The sequence below is a fragment of the Crassostrea angulata genome, chromosome 6, assembly GCF_025612915.1.
Source record: "Crassostrea angulata isolate pt1a10 chromosome 6, ASM2561291v2, whole genome shotgun sequence".
Classification (NCBI taxonomy): Eukaryota; Metazoa; Mollusca; class Bivalvia; order Ostreida; family Ostreidae; genus Magallana; species Magallana angulata.
The window spans coordinates 6,191,957-6,213,243 of NC_069116.1; the positions used below are offsets into that span (position 1 = coordinate 6,191,957).

At 33.5% G+C, this 21,287-nt stretch overlaps 2 protein-coding genes across 3 annotated transcripts; one reads left to right on the forward strand and one right to left on the reverse strand.

The window, feature by feature from the left end:
* The first annotated feature begins 1,967 nt into the window (after positions 1-1,967).
* Positions 1,968-9,941, forward strand: LOC128187312 (uncharacterized). 2 transcript variants are annotated; one of them, XM_052857708.1, is made up of 2 exons: positions 1,968-2,095; positions 3,799-9,941. In XM_052857708.1, exons 1-2 carry the CDS (start codon positions 2,073-2,075, stop codon positions 4,829-4,831), a joined length of 1,056 nt encoding a protein of 351 aa, XP_052713668.1. In that variant the 5' UTR covers positions 1,968-2,072; the 3' UTR covers positions 4,832-9,941. The 2 variants fall into 2 exon arrangements, with proteins under 2 accessions (XP_052713668.1, XP_052713669.1); XM_052857709.1 differs by having other exon boundaries at positions 2,071-2,198.
* Positions 9,942-10,384: 443 nt separating this feature from the next.
* Positions 10,385-20,069, reverse strand: LOC128187313 (inhibitor of growth protein 5-like). Its single transcript, XM_052857710.1, has 7 exons — positions 19,940-20,069; positions 19,457-19,528; positions 19,026-19,192; positions 16,601-16,712; positions 16,382-16,466; positions 15,578-15,734; positions 10,385-11,466 (listed from the first exon to the last, which is right to left on the reverse strand). Exons 1-7 carry the CDS (start codon positions 20,004-20,006, stop codon positions 11,365-11,367), a joined length of 762 nt encoding a protein of 253 aa, XP_052713670.1. The 5' UTR covers positions 20,007-20,069; the 3' UTR covers positions 10,385-11,364.
* Positions 20,070-21,287: the final 1,218 nt, after the last annotated feature.

Consider the following 21,287-nt stretch of genomic DNA (forward strand, 5'->3'; position numbering starts at 1 on the left):
CTCCCCCATCTTCTTTTATACGTACTGATTGATTAAAATATTTTCTCATGAATCTAGATTTTTTATTTTTTTAATTATGTACGTGCTAACATTTTTTGTTCAAACCTTGAATTTGTATTATGTCTTAGAAAATCTTTTCTCTCCCTTTTATATTCGAGAAAAACTAAGTGGATGATTAGAATTCTCATGAAGCACTCTACCAAAATCATAAAATTCATGGCTTCTGGATCAATTGTGGTGTCAATATGACTATAATACAGTGACCGTTGACTAATGTGTTTTATAAATAACATGGTGGGTTAAGATGACTGGCTGCTGACAGGCAGTGTCCATGCGCGAACAGATTAAGGGGGCGGGGGTCTGGGCTCCTGGAAAATTCAAATTTAAATTTATATCGTAAAACTACCCCAAAAATGCCTCGGACACTCGGCAAACTTAATTAGATATCCCTCGTTCCCCCTCCCTTAAAATTTTTTTATGGATCTGCGCATGGTACCTATAATTTTTACGACTAAAAAAATTGTTGCGGGCAGCTCCTTGAAAATACAATTTCCTATGATCGAGCAAACTAATTGAGTAAATCCGTCTTTTAAAAAAATCGCCCCCCCCCCCCGCTCCTCATAGAATTTAGTCTGCAAATAACGATAGATTTTGCTGATAGATTCACATATGCAAACTATAATTTGCATTCGTTATCTATGGTTAAGAGTTGTTAATCATAGTTTCACGCTTTTCAGATAAACTATAATGTTTTGCAATCGCAAATGGTTCTTAATTTCAGTGTTGATTTTTATCCTATAGATATGTTCAATATTTGGAATATGTTGACTTAAACAGGCGTATACGTATCAAAACCTGTTATTTTTGGGAGTTGATTTTAATCAACTATCCTATGCAGTTACTCAGACAAACCGAAAGTGAAACAGTGTTTGGACCTCAGCACAAATCATCGCTGCTGACAAGACTTAGTTCTTGAAAATAATTGATAAATTCGAAGTATTGTATGCTAAAGCATTGTTTTTCAAGGAAACTTATTTATAAATACCTTGAAAATGGTCAGATTTCAAATGGTACGAACAATTTAGATATTTTTTGTAGTCGTATGTATTCCTACTCCAGAGTTCAATATAGTCTCGTTCAACTCGACGCTCGGCTGTCTCCTTTAATCTCCGACAAGCAGAGAGTCTCTCTTGCTTGTTGGAGATTTACAGTGTCAGCCGAGCGTTTGGTTGAACGAGACTAGAGTTCAATATTGCTTGGATCCATACAATTTTCGAGAAATATTTCTATTACTGATATATAGTTTGATTGAAATAATTTTATCTTTAAATATTATTTAACATGATTCATATGGGGGTTTCTCGACATTCTTGTCGAAAAAGTCCAAAAATTCATATTATAAAAATGTGCGTAATTCAAATACAAATTAGAAACTACATGTACTTGTCATGCAAAATAACATATAATTGATTTTAAAATTAATAAACATCGACAAAATCAACTCCCGTCAGTTCTTCAGTACTTTGATTTATAACTTGAAGGCATTTTCTTTGATAGAGTGGGTCTGTGCTCCATATTTTTCTCATAGTCTGAATAAGGTCTATTGGAAAACAACCGATTTCAATCAACAAAAACGTGGAGAGATGACCCACTATACATTAAAATATAATTTTGTATCCAAACAATTGAACGTTTTGAAAATAATACAAGTCCATATATTTGTGGTCAAAGTCACATGTAATATTTAACAGCCTACTTTGATGTGTCTGAAATGGCTCAGTGGTTAGAGTACCTGACAAATGCTAACATTATATATCTAGGGTTTTTTGGTGAAAAAATAAATTCAAAATTGTATTTCACTACTAAACCGAATGGGCATTTGCGCCATCTTATTCCCCCATCTTCTTTGAAAGCTATTCAGTAGGCCTATATGAGTGGGAGCAAGTTGACTGAGGGGTTGAATTGGCTGGGGACGAGTTGCCTTATACCCATCTGAATCAACATTTTGGTGGTCATAGTTTCGCAATATTTCAGTTAAATGTGCTAAAAGTTCCATTAATAATGTGCTTTAGATGAAAATTAATTTCGATTTAATGTAAGTATTTAAACACGAGGTTCTTCACAACAATATTTGAGAGGCTGTTCGAAACTATTTTCAACAATTAATATTACGTGAAGCGGAGAAATTCCTGATTTCTGTATGTGTTTTTATTTTTATATTTTTGATCGATTTCTAGATGTACAACTCCTCCATAACAAGTATTGCTTATATATGCTCTCTTTTTTATTACATTACCCCGAGTACATTTGCATGTTAATGCGTTTAGGCCTACAGTATACAACAGTCTTTTGCGCAAGTTACCAACTGGGCTTTAATCCGAGGTTCCTCTGACTCTAACCCCCGCTTTTATATTGTGACGTCCGGAGTCTTAGTCACAATATAAAAGCGGAGGTTAGAGTAAAAGGAATCTAGGATAACCTGGGCCTGAAAGTACCAAATCACGGCACCTGTCTGCTTATTTTGTTGCAAGTTGACATGTATCTGTCAAGTCGACTTAGGCCTAAATAGTCTGACAAGTCAAAACTTAATGTCGCGTGTTAACTCAAAAAAAAATTTATCATGCGTATATGAAAAGCAACTTAATCTTTTCTCTTTAAAATGGGTTCAACTACTTGTCATCGTAATATTTGACAAGTTGACATAAAAATATATCCATTATATACGACATTATACATTTATTGCATGATGGTGAGGGAACTATGAAGATTAATTCCCCCAAGAAAAATCATATTTTCGAGGGCTCTATGATTTTTCTGAGGGGAATAAATCTTCATATTTCCCAAATACTCATACAATAAAAGATTTATTATACCAAACAACAAATGATGATACAACATACGTCGATTTTTAATAATTTGTCGACTTGTTTTTGTTTTTGTTTTTGTTTTAAATTGTCTATCTTTGTTTTCATACATTCGAATCAAATATGACAATGACAATGAGTAAAATTGATTTTTGTAGCGTAAAGAGAATTTAGATGATTAAATATTTTTGATTTCATCATATTTGTCAACATCGTATGCTCATTTTGGCTTTTTCATACCTTTTGGATGAAAAAACCCAAGATTTCCGAAGAGGTGAGACATGATATTTATTCCCCGGGACACACAATGTTTTGTCACCCGGTCATGTGATTGTCTAGAACCAATCAGATGTCGCGTTATGTAGAATTATTATATTGAGTTATAATAATAATTTTTGTTATTTTTCGTTCTTTTACAATATCGACACGTAAACGCGGAAAATGATATCGTATATGACTAGGCGTATCAACAAAATAAATATAATTGTAATGACAATTTACCTTTGGGAATCATTTTAAAATACAGAATATTTAAAAGTAATAATGTGCGAAAATAATCCGTTTATCTATGCTGCAGTAATCTCTGATTTTCTTTGTCTAAAATCTGTCATTGAAAGCGTATTTAATACCCACATGTATTGTTTGACTCCAAAAAACACTTCACCTCCAGCGTAAATAACCACTTTTATGGTATTTGAATAGAAGGCGATATAGATTTGCAAAATCCTTTTGATGCTTGATGATAAGCCACAAGTTGACAAAGTTCCATGCGGTGATTTCTAAAGGTGTGGGTGGTTTCAGGAACCCCCTTACACCCCTTTATTTCAAAATTACTAAATCCATGATACAATTAGGTCTCTACTTAACTATATATGTCTATATTTTAAAATTTTGAAAAGAAATTAAATTGAAATGTAAGTTTCTTCATTTGTAGGAAGTGGAGTTTGTCAGAGATGAAGAAATTGAACAGGTATCTCATCACACTGGGTGTTCTGACCATTATCCTAATGGTGTCTCTCTTTACTTACAATACTAAGATCTTAAAACATTCTCAGAGAGAGGACTTTGTATTCCAGCCTGCAAAGTTTTCAGACCTGCTTAGAGATGGACGAAATGATACCAATCATGTACTTACTGCTGCTATGAGAATCTCCAAAGGGGGCCAGAAAGCACTGCTGGTAACCTTAGTCAATGATGCCTTTCTGCCATTCACCTTCAGCTGGCTATGTAACACCCAGGGTATGGGTATTCACAATCAGGTCTTGTTTATAACAGGTGACAGTGAAAGTGCCATGAAAATCAACCAGAAATGGCCAGAGGTAACAGCCATACAGATAGATGGAGTCCACTCAGGGAACCAGGAATATAGTCATGTTGGATATGTGGAATTGATGGTGAGGAGGTCAGAGATCCTTCTGGAGATATTAGAGAAGAACATACCAATTTTCCTGTTTGAAGTGGACTGTATTTGGATCACAAACCCACTTAATAACATTCAAAGCTACTCAAATGTTGATGTTGTAGTAAATGCCGTGTCAAGCCGAAGCAATGTAATTGCTGGAGGATTTCTTTACCTACACCCCACTGATGCCTCAAAGAAAATGTGGAGAGCTTTAACAAAGCAGCTGGTACAACTTGGTATGAAGATTAAAAATTCAGCTGACGAAAAGTTAGTCAGTGAGGGTGACAATGATCAGCAATACCTATCAAAACTTGTGTTTTCTAAGTATGGAGGACTGAGGTACAAAATCTTATCAACTGAAGACTATGCAGATGGAAAATGGTATTCATTCTCTAAAGAAGAAAGAAATAGATGGAAAATACCCTTAATTTTAAACAACAATTGGATAAGCGGAAATCTGGCAAAGATCAAGCGAGCAAAGGCATGGGGCCATTGGTTCCTGACAGAGAGTGGACACTGTGACCCCAAGAACATTGAAAGGATTGTAGATCAGCACCTTTTGTGAGGTTCTCTTAGAGTCAACATGACAATAAAGTGTTGTTTTTAGTTTTCAACATCAATTATACAGCTAAATACATGTATAACAAGAGGCACATGGGCCACATCACTCACCTGAACAGTTCCTTGTACCATTCTATTTTGTAGCATATGCTATTTTACGCTCACCTGAGCTGAAAGCTCAAGTGAGCTATTCTGATCACATTTTGTCTGTCGTCCGTCTGTCTGTAAACTTTTCACATTTTCAACATCTTCTCAAGAACCACTGGGCCAATTTCAACCAAACTTGGCACAAAGCATCCTTAGCCTAAGGGGATTTAAAGTTGTGAAAATTAAGGACCACGCCCTTTTGCAAAGGGAGATAATTAGGAATTTATGAAAATTTTTGAGAAATTTTCAAAAATCTTCTTCTCATGAACCATAAGACCAGGAAAGCTGAAACTTGTGTGGAAGCATCCTCATGTAGTGTAAATACAAAATTGTGAAAATCATGACCCCGGGGGTAGGTTGGGGCCACAATAGGGGGTCGAAGTTTAACATATGAATATATAGAGTAAATCTTTAAATATCTTCTCAGAAACTAATCGGCCAAGAAAGCTGACACTTGTGTAGAAGCATCCTCAGGTAGTGTAGATTCAAAGTTGTGCAAATCATGACCCCCGGGGGTAGGTTGGGGCCACAATAGGGGGTCGAAGTTTAAAATATGATTATATAGAGTAAATATTTAAAAATCTTCTTCTCAGAAACTAATCAGCCAGGAAAGCTGAAACTTGTGTGAATGCATCCTCAGATAGTGTAGATTCAAAGTTGTGAAAATCATGATCCCTGGGGGTAGGGTAGGGCCACAATGGGGGGTCGAAATTTTACATAGGAATATATAGAGTAAATCTTTAAAAATCTTCTTCTCAGTAGCTAATCAGCCTGGGAAGCTGAAATTTGTGTTGAAGCATCCTCATGTAGTGTAAATACAAAATTGTGAAAATAATGACCCCCGGGGTAGGGTAGGGCCACAATGGGGGGTCAAGTTTTACATAGGAATATACAGAGTAAATCTTTAAAAATCTTCTTCTCAGAAACTAATCAGGCAGGGAAGCTGAAACTTGTGTGGAAGCATCCTCAGTTAGTGTAGATTCAAAGTTGTGAAAATCATGACCCCCGGGTGTAGGGTGGGGCCACAATGGGGGATCGAAGTTTTACATAGGAATATTTAGAGTAAATCTTTAAAAATCTTCTCATGAACCATAAGACCAGGAAAACTGAAACTTGTGTGGAAGCATCCTCAGTTAGTGTAGATTCAAAGTTGTGAAAATCATGACACCTGGGGGTAGGGTGGGGCCACAATGGGGGGTCGAAGTTTAACATATGAATATAAAGAGTAAATCTTTAAAAATCTTCTTCTCAGAAACTAATCGGCCAGAAAAGCTGACATTTGTGTGGAAGCATCCTCAGGTAGTGTAGATTCATAGTTGTGAAAATCATGACCCCCGGGGGTAGAGTAGGGCCACAATGGGGGGTCAAAGTTTAACATATGAATATAAAGAGTAAATCTTTAAAAATCTTCTTCTCAGTAACTAATCAGCCAGGAAAGCTGAAACTTGAGTGAAATCATCCTCAGGTAGTGTAGATACAAAGTATGTATTATGTATTATTATACCCCCGCAAACGAAGTTTAGGGGGGTATATTGGTTTCACCCTGTCCGTCTGTCCGTCTGTCTGTCTGTCCGTCTGTCTGTAGACGCAACTTTGTCCCCCCTATAGAATTTTTTATTACTGCATGGAACAGTTTGAAAATTTGTACATATGTTGAACACCATCTGAAGATGTGCACCTGCAATTTTTTTTAAGATCAGACAAGATTTAATGATTTTATGACAGTTTTCATTTTCCTTATTCTATATATTGTACACTAATGTTGAAAAGTAAGGGAGGTAATCCTTACAGATTTTATTAATTAATTAATAGAAAACACTCTAAAATATAATTATATAAATACATCCAGATGGAGTTTTTTGTCTTTATGTCTTAATTAATAAAAAAAAAATTATTTTTTATAAGTATTCTATCAACTGACAATGCAAAGTTTTTGTTTGTCAATGATAAATTCTTAGGAGCTAATGAGAACATCAAAGACAAGTGTGGCTGAATTCATTTGTCCCAAGGGAGCCATTATCTGAGCCATGGTTCAGATGGAGCATGTGTTTAGGGGAAATTGATAATCTGTAAAATGGGTGATGGTTTTGGGGCTATTTTAAAACTGTTTCATAAATAATATAATTATTAATAAAGAAGTTAAACTATTTTTAGAGGTTGTTTAAATTTATTTGTCAAGTAATTTGATGAAGTGACCCTATTGGGCATTAATTTAAATGAAATTCAAAATTACTGATATGATTGAAGTGTTTTGGCAATTTTAAAATTGTTTGTAATATTAAATTTTTTTTTACATATTTTTACATAGTATGGTAATTATGGTAATGTTTTGGGAGTTTATTAAATTTAACAAGCCCATCAAAGAAAATCATAGTCCTATGGGATCAATTTTCTGATTTGGAGTTCAATTGTGCCATAGGAGAAAGTGAGGAAAATTTGAAACAACTAATTGCATCTCTCAAGACTCTTATTAGAAAGATATTGAAAGTTTTATCAACAGAAGAGCATTGCTTGGCTACCGGTATTTCTATTCACTGCAAAGGGAGGGGTTATTGTCATTTTGTTGGTTTTTCTTTAAATCAATTAAATTAAAAAAATATATCATCAAATACATACATTTGTAAATGTATTACTGTTATAGATATGTATTTACAGTGAAATTCTGACAATTTTGATTTTAATTTTTCTTTGTTAATTTTTTTTTTTTTTTTTTACATTTCTATAATTTTTTTTTTGTATGTGTTCCAAACCTTAATTATTATTCAATTCAATTATTTGTCCCATTTGAAATTAGCCTAGCGGGGGTATTAGTCCCATTAGGACAGTTCTAGTTGTCCATTGTCCAGATAGTTTGCATTATGACTCCATTAAGCTGATTTTATCATACCTATTGTTTCTCAGGTGAGCGATGTGGCCCATGGGCCTCTTGTTATTTTAAACTTTGAACCCTTTCTGGGGCCCCAGTATTGGTCCTAGGTTTATGGTTGACTTTAACAATTTAGAATTTACACTATTTGAGGATCCTTGCACAGTAATCTCACAAACTGTAGCATTATAGTTCTTGGGAAAAACTGGTTAAAAACATTTTCCATATATATTTCTATGTTAAAATTTGAACTCCTTTTGGGGCCCCAGTATTAGTCCAGTGGTCACAGCTTTATTAATTTAGAATCTACATTATCCAAGGTTGTATGCATAATAATCTCACGAATTGTAGCGTTGTATTGTCGAGAAAAGATTTTTAAAAATGTTACCTATATATTTCTAAATTAAACTTTGACCCCTCTTGGGACCCCAGTATTAGTCTGGGGATCACGATTAAACCAATTAAGGGGCCCCAGTTTGGGTCCGAGAGTCACAATTTTTACAATTTAGAGTCTTCACTATATATACAAGCTTTTGTTTAAATATTGGCATTTCTGGTGCAGTGGTTCTTAAGAAGAAGATTTTAAAACATTTTTCCTATGAACTTCAGTGTTAAACTTTGAACCACACCTGGGGCCCCCGTTTTGGTCTGAGGGTGACGATTTTTTTACAATTTAGAATCTTCCCTATACATATCAATGGCTGGAACGGCCACAAAGGTGTCGAGCTTACATTTTCTTTGATATAAATTTTTACAATTTAACATCACCATGTGATTGTATACTCAGTATATTTCCTACATAGTGATGCATTTGTAATACAATGAATCATAACACATCATGGTTACAAAAATTGAAGTCAAAGTTCAAAAATAAATTATCTTCTTTCTGCTTTAAACAGTCTTTGAAAAAAATTTCACGGTTCATCATTTGTATACAAGGGTAACACATTAATAGTGTTTCCCTAATTATAATAAAATATACATGTAAATTTTCAATTAAGAATCTACATAAGCCAGGTATGCATGCATAGTAATTCAGCAAACTGTAACACTGTAGTTCTCAAGAAGAACATTTTAAAAAATTTATATTTTTTTAAAATCTGAAATTTTGAACCCCTCTTGGTGCCCCAGTATTAATATAGTCCGGGAGTCACGATTTTTACCAATTAGAATCTACATTATTTAGGGATGTAATATCCCAAACTGTTGCATTAAAGTTATTGAGAAGACTTTCCTATATATGCTAAATTTCAATTCCCGTGTGAAACATGATTACACTTTGGTATGGCTGTTTACAAATAAAACGTGCGTTGATCTGCCGTATCTATAATGCTCAACCTACCAACTAGCTGCAATATTGCAACAAAATCACAAGATACATTTATCGCTTACATTCATTTTGGAGACCGTGCCTGACAACAAATAAATTTACATATTTATTTTTATCGGGCTACTGTCTCGATAAACTTTAATAATATTTAGTGAATTTTTAAAACCTTATCGTATTCATCCGTCATTTCATGATTAAACAAACTTATATACTTTAGCAATGAGTTGTCAATAATCAGGGAGACACAGTTGGGTTTCTTGGTGCACAATTTAGTTGAATAAATGGAACAAAAATCTTGTAAACAATTTTCTATGTATTTCTATGTTAAACTTTGAACCTCGTCTGGGGCCCCAGTTTTGGTCCGAGGGTGGCAATTTTTACATTTTAGAATCTTCACTTTATACACAAGCTTTTTTGTAAATATTGGCATTTCTGGTGCAGTGGTTCTTGAGAAGAAGATTTTTAAAGTCACAAACCCTATACTCACTGTTTTGCAATTATCTCCCTTTTAAAAAGGGCTGTGCCCTTTATTTTAACAATTTATAATCCCCTTTTCATAAGGATGCTTTGTACCAATTTTGGTTAGATTTGGCCCTGTGGTTTTAGAGAAGTCGAAAATGTGAAAAGTTTATAGACGGACGACGGATGATCAGAAAAGCCCACTTGAACCTTTGGTTCAGGTGACTTAAAAAGTCTGTAAAATATTTTTTTTCTTCTGTATGCTGTACAATGTAAAAAATTATCATCTGATATTAAAACTTATTTACATTATGAGACTGTTCACGAGTGTTTAATCAAGTACGAGTGTTTTAGTAAACAGTTTGATCTACTCAGAAGATGGAAACAAGCAAAGTTCAATATTTTCTGTTACCACGTCTTTAAAAGGGATAGTGTTTAGAGTATACTTGTAAACATTTACCCCAAATTTTAATATTTGTTTACATTGTCCCTATAGTAAATAACAGATTTTTCCAAAGATTCCACTTCAGGTATACCTCACTACATCAGTACTTATACTTTTCAAGCCACTACATCACAAGATGACGGTTTAAATGTTTTGTTAAATTGTATCAATTCATTTGGTTGAATATTTTCCTATCTCAGTGGTTATAGTATCAGGCTTGTGAACTGTCTTGGCTATTGATCATATTTACTAAATAAAATTTGATGCAGCATCCCTACAGATGGGAACCAAAAAACCAAGAAGGGAGTGATGAGTTTGCAGTGATTTATTTTGTACAAATAACAATAACAATGACATGTTACGTACAATTTGTGTCAAGCGAGGGGAGAGATGTTAGTTGAATGCTAATGAACACTAACATCTTGCAAACATCGTTTTAACAAGTTGAACAATAGGGAGGGTAACCCTTCTCTCACCCAGGAGTAATCTCCTATTCTGATGTTTCACAACAAAAGTTTTAACAGAAAAGTAAGGTCAACATGATAAAGCTATTAATAAGCAAACAAGTTTTGGTGGGAGGTAATACTAGTAAGGTAGAGAGGGATGATAACAAATATCTTGTGTGCCACAAATTCATTTACAGCTAGCATACCAAGAAAAGTTGAGGCATTGTTTCACAAAGGAGTTCCAGTAAAACTTAACAACTTTACAGATGAAACACTTGGTGTCTCTTTTCAAAATTCATTGCAAAATTTCTTGACTACTTTTTTACGTACACAATTCACAGACATTGTACACATTACAACATTTTATAAAAGAGAAGTTTTTACAAATTGTTTTTCTTATATTTGAATAAAAAGTGTTAATTCATAAAACAGATGAGGAAAATAAAATTTAAAAAATACAGGAATAAAACTTCCGAACAAGTTTTCTCTGTTACAAATACCATTAACCCTCTTGATATGGCACTATCATGATGTGATTATCTTGGACCTTCCTTTAAAATATTGACTGCCCGGAGGCAAACATGATGTACAGGCCTGTCAGATCTGAATATCAGATTTGTTTGAAACCATTACATAAATTTCTATTTCTACCATTGATTGATCTTTGATCAGGTGCTGATAAGAAATAAATAAAATAAGTTATTAGTATACATTTTGTCACACATGCACTTCTTGCATTCTATGTATTCTTATGGTATTCCTGTGTTTCATAAGGCTCGCTGGTCGGTGATTCAGGCCTGGCTAGGAACTACAGTACAAGGTTCTTCAACTGCTTCTGTTTCCGTTATTTTTTCTTTCTTTCCTCTGTACACCGTGGGCAAAACCATTTTCCTTTGGGTTTCATTGTCAAGCCCACACAAGCAAAATGGAACCATTCAATGGGGCACTAAAAAAAAATTAATTCAATGCAATCAACAGGAACCTTGCCCTAAGTATTCAACATTCTACACAAAAGTTGCATTTAAAAAGTACAGTCAAGCACGATTAGTAGGTATAATATAGCAGTAACATAACCAATAAAATGTATTTCGAAACATAGGTAATCACAGATTACAAAGCTCACCGAGATGAGGCATCACCTTCACGAGGCATCACCTGTACGAGACCACTTTAATCATTTCATATGAAAATCACACTTAATGATCTTAGATATTCATGGATACTTTTTTGACACAATATCGTATATCATCTGTTAAAAAATTGTATGATAATCATATGTTCATTTCATATGGTATTACAAGATACAATGTTTATCATTACAATTATATAAAATACAATATTGCATCCTATCGTACTTACAATATACATCATATAATACAATAAAATACTGTAATAAACAATAATATGATCTATATGATACTGTACCAAATTATGACATTGTATTGTGTTATAAATGATAGTATTTTATCACATAAAACAATATATCACATAATACATCATAATATTGTAACTTGATACATAACATTATATTGTATCATATGATTCAATATAAATTGATTCAATATTGAATGATACAATATTATGTGGTGTAGTAAAATACTATATAATACAATATTATATTATACATTGTATCATATGACATAATAATATATATTACAATATCATATAATACAATTTCATGTGATGTAATCATATATAATATCATATGTAACAGTATCGTGTGATCATATAATAAATAGATAATATGATATAACACAATATTGTATAATATACAATACTTTACATAACAATATCATGATACAATATCATATCATAAAATATCAAAAAAATTGATACAATATCACATCGTATAATATAACTTTTTACAGTATAACGTGATATTATATTGTATCATTTAAAACAATAGTGTATCATATTATACAATACTTTATCATAGGAATCATGTTACATCATTTAACAACAAACACATCAATCTACCAAGCAGGTTTGAGTGAGGTAGGAGATTTATTTAGCATCCTTGATAATGGAGATCAGGCTCTGCATCTGAAGATACCTCTGTGTTTCATTTATAATATAGTTAAATCAACTATGCAAGCTATTATCTATAAAACATGTGACCTGTTCCAAAAAACTAAACCTCATCCAGCATCTGAAATCTATGGCTCAGATTCAGCATTCAAGCCTGTCAGGTGCATCAGTATCATATAAAAGATGCATCATCCATGCAAGTTTGGTGAAGTTAGGACCAGTTATAACTAAGATATCATCAGAGGGTACCTTATCAAAAACTTTAACCAGCTATTAAAACCTTAACCTCCTCCAGCATCCAAAACCTATAGCTCAGATTCAGCATCCATCCCTGCCAGGTGCATCAGTACAATAAGACACACCATCCATTCAAGTTTGGTGAAGTTAGGACCAGTAATAACTAAGATATATTTTTTAACATCCCTGATAATGGAGATCAAGCTCTGCATCTGAAGTTACCTCTGCGATTCATTCATATTATAGTTTAATCAACTATGCAATTTTGAAATAGTACTTTTATCTATTAGGCCAAAAAAAAATTAATCATTAGTTTCTCGGGCCAAAATTTTGAAATTTAGATGAGCAGGCAGGCAGGTTTTTTTTTTTTTTTTTTTTTGCAAAATTTACAATGACGTTAAGCCATATTTTATGAATTATTTGGCAAAGTTTAAATATTTGTTTTAATTTGTTCTTTTTAGCTGTTTCTGTTTCCTTTTCAAAGGTTGAGATTTTGCAATTGAACAAACATGACAAATGGTTTGTGCCCCTGTTTCATTTTGCGGCCCATCTTTCCCCTCCACAGTAACACAATAAGTCTGAACTGAAATTGGGGAATTTCTATGACATTTCACTAGTTGAATTTGCCATATAAAAATTTATCAAATAAAGCATTCATTTGGGGGTGTTTTCTTATCAATCTCCAGTGCCTTGAGGACAGAAATCAAGAAAAAGTAAATTAGTCATCATAAAATTCTCAAACAATACAATTGTCCTTTATTCCTGCTACTAGGCAATAAAGAGGCTTCGATTTCTTAAGATAACAGAGAAATTTCAGTGGTAGTGTTAACAGGGACCAACCTAGAGCAAACTTAGTTTAGGAAGACTTCATTTCTGAAATTCTCCCTCACAGAAAAATAGGGAGAAATTTGAGAAATCAGGTAGACTTCCATTCTTTGAAAATGGCATAATGCTAATGATAATACATGTATAGAATATACAGATACAACCTTAATTTGAATTGGATTAAAAGCAAGTCAATTGAAAATAAAACAACTCCTAAAAATTCAAAATCTTATCCATTTTTTAAAATTTAATTTATTTGGTGTATTCATACATTTTGTAGATGAAATGTTTCATAATTGTGTTGGCTAAATGACAAATGAAACCAGTCTATGTGTATCAGTGTATTTTGGAGGTATTGGTCCAACCCTTTGACCCAATTACAACCGTCATATAGTTGGATCTGTTTTATTTTAAAGATAACTGTAGACAAACGGTTTTAAGATTATTTTGGCATGAACTTGGCAGAGTTATTAACTAATTACAAGTTACCAACTAATTGTAATATCAGCACCTAAAGTTATAAACATCGGTTGTAATTTACAGTACACAGTATGAGAATGCATCAACCGCATTTATAACCTCTAAAAATAAGACAGTCGCTAGTTATTAATCACAACAGGATTTAACTTAGGCTATGAAAATGTCTTTTGAATTAAATGATTATCATTTTATTGCGTTTGGGGTTAACTCACGATCGTAAACTCAGAATACAAGGCAACTTCAACCTCTCTTTCTGAGGAAATTCTGGCGCAGTTACCGACCACAAAGTGAGTACTTATATTTACATAAACTTGTAATTAGCCCAAGTAACCCCCTAGGTTGGTCACTGGGTAGATGTGTCAGATAAAATAGCATTTTTACTGACAGAGACAAGACTTTATTCTGTATATATTCTGAGCGTTTGTTTACATTGATTTTATAATAGAGAAAAACGATATTGACGAGATATGAAAAAATCCAGAAAAATAACGATAAAAAAGTTTGATGCGGCGATGATTTTACTGATGTGACGGTGCCTGAGAAACAAATCATTAATTTTTTTTGGCCTTAAACATGTAACCTGTTTCAAAAAACTTAACCTTATTCAACATCCAAAACCTATGGATCAGATTCAGATTCAAGCCTGTATGGTGCATCAGTATCATAAGACATACCATCCATGCAAGTTTGATGAAGTTAGGGCCTGGCCCTGGGGCCATAAAACTTATACAAGCTTACTTTTGATCTAAGTCTTACTTTTACAAAAGGAACATATAGTGAAAAAGTGAGACTTAGATCAAAAGTGAGCTGGTTTAAGTTTTATGGCCCCGGGGCCAGTAGTAACTAAGATATAATCATCAGAGGGCACCTCCTCCAAATCTTTAACCAGCTCTAAAAACCTTAACCTCCTCCAGCATCTGAAACCTATGGCTCAAATTCAGCATTCAAGCCTGTCTGGAGCATCAGTATCATAAGACGCACCATCCATGCAAGTTTGGTGAAGTTAAGACCAGTAGTAACTAAGATATAATCATCAGAGGGCACCTGCAACAAAAACTTTAACCAGCTCTAAAAACCTTAACCTCCTCCAGCATCTGAAATTTAGGACCCATATTCAGCATCCAAGTCTTTCAAGTCCATAAGTAGGTCCAGGTGCATCATCCATGCAAGTTTAGTGAAGATAGGACAAGTAATAACTTAGATACAGGACCTTCAACAAAAACTTTAACCAGGTCCGGAAGCCGACGCCGGGGGTATAGCATAAGCTCTCCTTGACTTTGTCTCGGTGAGCTAAAAATTCATAATAACCTACATACAGTTGAATATTGATGAGCTATATTGTAAATAGGATTAAGGAAAGCCTGTATAAAGCGGTCACCTAAAGAAACCAATACATATGTATTTTTTAACCTACACACTGTAAAAACAGTTAGACCTTCATGAGCTAGATTGTAATAAAAAAAATTAAGGTAAAGGTGTTCACTTACATCAGGGTTATCACAGCCAATCATTTCTCCATAGGATACTTGGTGACAGAGACAGTAAGTTGGTTCATTGGGATCCACCGGCATGTCCAGGACATCAGAAGCATGAGTGATGGACAGAGAGGACAGAATTGGTATAGAGGCCACTTCTTCTGGGGCACTGGAATAGTAAAGCCAAATTCAATTACTTAAGCAGTGTCATAGTTCCCTAAAATAACTAAAAACCACAGTCCAAGTTGTTAGATTCAACAATACGTTTTTATTTTCCTTGATTTTGAATCAAGTCCAGTTGCTCAAAAGTATTGATGTTAAAAAAAATTCAGAGGTAAGGATGTAAATAAAATGGTATCCATGTGTAAACTATGTCGGTCATTACTAAAATATTCAACTACTTTATCCATGATAAAAACAAATATTGCAAGCACAGAGGTTTATTGTTGAGATGACAAGAGCAGCAATAATGTGCCTTTTGTATCTACAATGATGTCATTTTTTGATCGAGGTCTAATCATAGTCATATGTAATGTGTTCAAGTTATTAATACATGTAGAAGATTACAATTAAACAAGTAAAGTTCAAGTTAATGAAGTTTAAACCTAAAATTAATGTAAAGCTCCTAGCTGAAAATTACGGAACCGAGTCAACCCTTAAATTTTTGGACCAGTATCAAAGCCATACAATTGAAGTTCAGCACTGATAACTGACTATAACTTTTAAAAAAGTGCATTTTCAATCCAATGTATTTAGTTATTTACAAGTGCTTTCAAAAATTTGACCATTTCTGAAAATCTATTTGTTGTTACAAACCTCTGTTGTCCTTTTTTCTTTTTTTTCTTTGGAACTTCATCATCAAATTCATCCTTTTTCCTTTTCTTTTTATCTTTATCTCTGTCTGAAGATCGAAAGAAATGCTCAAATAAATATTAACAGTTTCATATTTCTTCTTTTTTAAAATCATAATTTTTAATCCACAAGATGTAAACCAATTCTCTTCATGCAGAAATCTGTCTTGAGAGTTCCACTCACTCTTTTTGCCCGAGTCTGAATCTGATTTTAGCTTTGCCGCTGAACTCTTGTCTTTAAGATCTGCCTCAAATCTCGCCAGATCTGCATCTAACTTTCGTATATGCTTGTCAACCTGTATGTAAAACAACAATATTCTTACAAAGTAGAACAGAAATCAGCACAAGTAATTTTGTATCATGCTGATACACATTCAAATAAATTTAAACTTTATACAAGTGTAAAATCACTATTCACTTGTGCATAGAAAGCATACAACCATGAACATTTCATTGATTTTAAAAATATCACAGCAATCCAAAACAAATTTTTTTCAAAAATTTTAAAAAGATTTTTTATTTGAAAATGTGAGGTATAGATAGCAAACAAGAGGCCAAGGGGCCACATCGCTCACCTGAGCAACAATTGCCTTAATTCTGATCAAATTAGCATTACAGTACATGTATCAAAATATCTTGACAACTAAGTACAGTAGATCTTGCAAAAAAAAAAATTGAAAATCTGCCAATTTTTATCCACCTCTTTCTTTTGGTAAATACCAAGCCCCTTTTGTTGTTGTACCTGTAAGATGACTTTTCTCTTTTCCTATATACCCCCCCCCCCATTTTGTTGCCCCACTTTTCTCTAGGGTATCATGGTTTCATCAAACTTATATCTGCATAACCTGTGCTTTCACACTAAGTACTGAGTTTTGGACCGAAAAACTTTCCCAGAATATTTTTAAAGATTTTCTCTATATATGTAAAAATTCAAACCGCCATCACAGCCCCGCCCTACCACTAGGGACTGTGATTTTGAAATTACACTACCCGAGGATGCCTCTACACAAGTTAAAGCTTTTCTGGCCAAATGGTCTTTAAAAAGAAGATTTTTAAAGATTTTCTCTATATATTCCTATGTAAAAATTCATCCCCCTATTGTGGCCCCACCCTACCCCCGGGGACCATGATTTTAACGAACTTGAATCTACACTATCTGAGGATGCTTCCACTCAAATTTGAGCTTTCCTGGCCTAATAGTTTTTGAGAAGAAGATTTTTAAATATTTTCTCTATATATTCCTATGTAAAACTTGACCCCCCAATTGTGGCCCCACCCTACCCCTGGGGACCATGATTTGAACGAACTTGAATCTACACTACCTGTGGATGCTCCCATTTTAATTTGAGCTTTTGTGGCCCAATAGTTTTTGAGAAGAAGATTTTTTAAGATTTTCTCTATATATTCCTATGTAAAACTTGACCCCCAAATTGTGGCCCCACCCTACCCCTGGGGACCATGATTTGAACGAACTTGAATCTCCACTTCCTGAGGATGCTTCCACTCAAAGTTGAGCTTTTCTGGCCTAATAATTTTTGAGAAGAAGATTTGTTAAAAATTTTCTCTATATATTCCTATGTAAAACTTGATCCCCCAATTGTGGCCCCACCCTACCCCCCGGACCCATGATTTGAAAAAACTTGAATCTACACTACCTGTGGATGCTTCCATTTTAATTTGAGCTTTTGTGGCCCAATACTTTTTGAGAAGAAGATTTTTAAAGATTTTCTCTATATATTCCTATGTAAAACTTGATCCCCTTCTTGTGGCCCCTCCCTACCCCCGGGGACCATGATTTGAACAAACTTGAATCTACACTACCTGAGGATGCCTCCACACAAGTTTTAGCTTTTCAGGCCAAATAGTTTTTGAGAAGAAGATTTTTGAAAAATACCAACAAATTTTCAATAATTCTCAATTATCTCCCCTTTAAAGAGGGCGTGGCCCTTCATTTGAACAAACTTAAATCCCCTTCACCTAGTGGTGCTTTGTGCCAAATTTGGTTGAAATCTGCCCAGTGGTTTTTGAGAAGAAGATGAAAATGTGAAAGTTAACGACGACAACGACGACGACAACGACTACGACAGACAACGGACAAATTGTGATCAGAAAAGCTCACTTGAGCCTTTGGCTCAGGTGAGCTAAAAATGTCACAAAGTTTGAAACATTTAATGGTAAAATCAATTTTGTACAAGAATTTACCTTAGAGATTTTAATAATTTCTTATTTAGCTTTATAATGAGATGGAACAAATAATTATTGGCAAGACACAAATCTTTTCCCCCCCTGAATCTCTGATCAGATTCTCGTACATCTGAGTACCTGGCACAATAAGTGATAAAACTACTTTAAATGTTACATTCCTTCCATAAAGATGAACAGTTCTTTCCCCTAGCAGGAGTTAACCTGTCAGTTTCAAGGGTTGGTAATAGCACTAAATGTAGCAGAAAGGTATATTAATGATGCACACGATCTGGGTAAGATTCTAACCCATGCCCTCCTGAATCTCTAGATAGGTGCTTTACTAACTTAGCTTTCATATGCCAGTGATTCAAGTTCATTCAACCTGTTTATCCGTCAAAGATGTATAAAAAATAAAGATGTTTTACCATTTCATATGTCTGCATGGCTAACTGTACTTTGTCATCTCCATATTCTCTGCTTTTTGAGAATTTGTTTTCTATTGAAGAGAGTTTCTGCGTTCGTTTTTCTGGCGACATCCCTCTAACGTTTTTCAAATACTCCTCTGCTAGTCCATCAATGTCTTTTAATAGGTCTAAAACAAAGACAACCATTTCTTTTATCGTGCATCACCATTCTTTTTCAATATCTGTATCCCAAATCCTCACTAATCTAAACTTTGATTACAGCTAAACACTAATAAAACTGTTTATATCCAATATTTAGAGAGTTAAATCATCTTACCATTAAGATCATAATAATTATTGAATAATTTGAAATTATAACACAGTAAATATTATGATTGAAATGTACATAATGATTAAAGTAGTGATAACATATTTAATTGGCAGCATCCTACCTTGAGTTCGCTGATCTAAATCTCTCATAAGGTTAAAATTCCTTTGTAACTCTGTTGGCAGAGTCTCAAGACCTATGATATAAAAACAGATAAATAAAAATATTAACTTACGAATCATTTAAACATTTTCATACATTTCCTATAGAAGATGGACATTGATTTTGACAGCTGCTAAAAATTTAAAACCCCAAATTAGTAGTGTGATCTGTCAAAGAATTTCAGTATTAATAAAAATTTGTTAATGATAAAATACTCACATCTCTAAGCATTTGAAAATAAATTACAAATGGGTTAGCGTAAAAACTAGTTTTTAATAGGGAACGTTATTTCTGGCGCAATTTCATCTGGTCGGTGAATGAAGAAATTGAGTGATATGGTATGTGAACAACTATACATATTCAAATCTTACAAGTTTCTTAAAGCAAATGGATCATTAAAATTTGATGTTAAAGAACTTTTCATTGCAGAAACACAAAATCTTACTGTCCAGATAATGTTCTAAATACATTGCAGTCGCCATGTTTTCTCTTCTCTTCATTTGAAAGGTCATGTGACTTTTTTATTTGGGTTTCAAATGGCCTAAAAAACTATGACCGGATATTTACTGAACATAACATCTTTTATAATAATATTTATTATATTCATATTGATATACGTATCAAATCATAAAGGACACAATAAATTATGTACACAAAGTAATCATATTTTATATAATTATCTCATTATACCAACAAATCTCCGCGCTTTCAAATAACAATTTCAGATAAGTTCATGAAAAGATACAGGCAGCTGATATTGATACTTATTAACTTATTCCAATTAAAGTTTTATATAACATACCAACACAAAATTTTCCCCACAAAAACATTGAATTAGTATAGGTCTGATAAATTTCTTTCCACGACATAAATATAAAAAGGTTACAATATTAACTAATTAATATATCAAAATTGACGTGCACACGATTGATAATGTGCAAAAACAATATTGTGGGAACCTCAGTGTATTTTGATTATTGGAAACGGGCAATATAATAAAAAAATGTTTGGTACCGATGATTTAAAAAAAATAGGATTTGTAATTATTTTATTTTTCTTATACGATCAATAAAATTAAGTGGATTGTTTCAAATTCATAAAACATGATTTATGTACGGAAAATAAACTTTTCCATTGTATTTCCAGGTTTGAAATATCTATTCAATATTTAATTGTAAAATGATTGTAGTAAATAATTTTCGCGCCATATCATGCAATGAAAGATGATACATTAATTTATACTTGTAAATTTGTCTAATTATCCCGGCATATATAACCCCCCCCCCCCCCCACAAAAAAAAAAAACTGGCCAGTAAGATATATTTTATTTATTTATCATACTTCTACTCTACGGATTGCCACAGACTTTAAATAAAGTCGCAATCAGTCAATGGAAACAATTTGCAAATCATTTTCGTATTAAAAATATTTGATTAAAAAATCGGTCAAGGAAATCGTCATGTTAATGTGAGTTATATACAGTGGTTTATTTAGAAAAGGTTCAATTGCGTGGTGCCCGAATTGCCCGAATTGTCACTGGGTTGCCAATTTTTGTATCAAGGGCCAGGCGACACGTTTCTCGAGAATCTTTTTTGTATCTCCTCGTAATAAAGAGTTCCAATAAAAATATTAATTTTATAATTACTTTAAAAATGACCAAAATTTACTATGGTTATATGTGTACATGGTCGAGTGGTTAGAACCGTGGCCGCTCACTGCCAGAAGCGTACGTATAGGTTCTAGAGGTCGTGAGTTCAAAGCTAAAGATATAGTTCTAATTTAGTAATTTTGGC

What these genes read in the sequence shown, in the direction of transcription:
- LOC128187313 (XM_052857710.1), bottom strand. Translation starts at nt 20,006, where the DNA reads ATGACCTTTCAAATGAAGAGAAGAGAAAACATGGCGACTGCAATGTAT. An exon ending in TTTAGATCAGCGAACTCAAG is followed by an intron (nt 19,193 to 19,456) that starts GTAGGATGCTGC and finishes TCTTTGTTTTAG; the next exon opens with ACCTATTAAAAGACATTGAT. An exon ending in CCATGCAGACATATGAAATG is followed by an intron (nt 16,713 to 19,025) that starts GTAAAACATCTT and finishes TTTTACATACAG; the next exon opens with GTTGACAAGCATATACGAAA.
- LOC128187312 (XM_052857708.1), top strand. Translation starts at nt 2,073, where the DNA reads ATGAAAATTAATTTCGATTTAAT. An exon ending in AAAATTAATTTCGATTTAAT is followed by an intron (nt 2,096 to 3,798) that starts GTAAGTATTTAA and finishes CTTCATTTGTAG; the next exon opens with GAAGTGGAGTTTGTCAGAGA.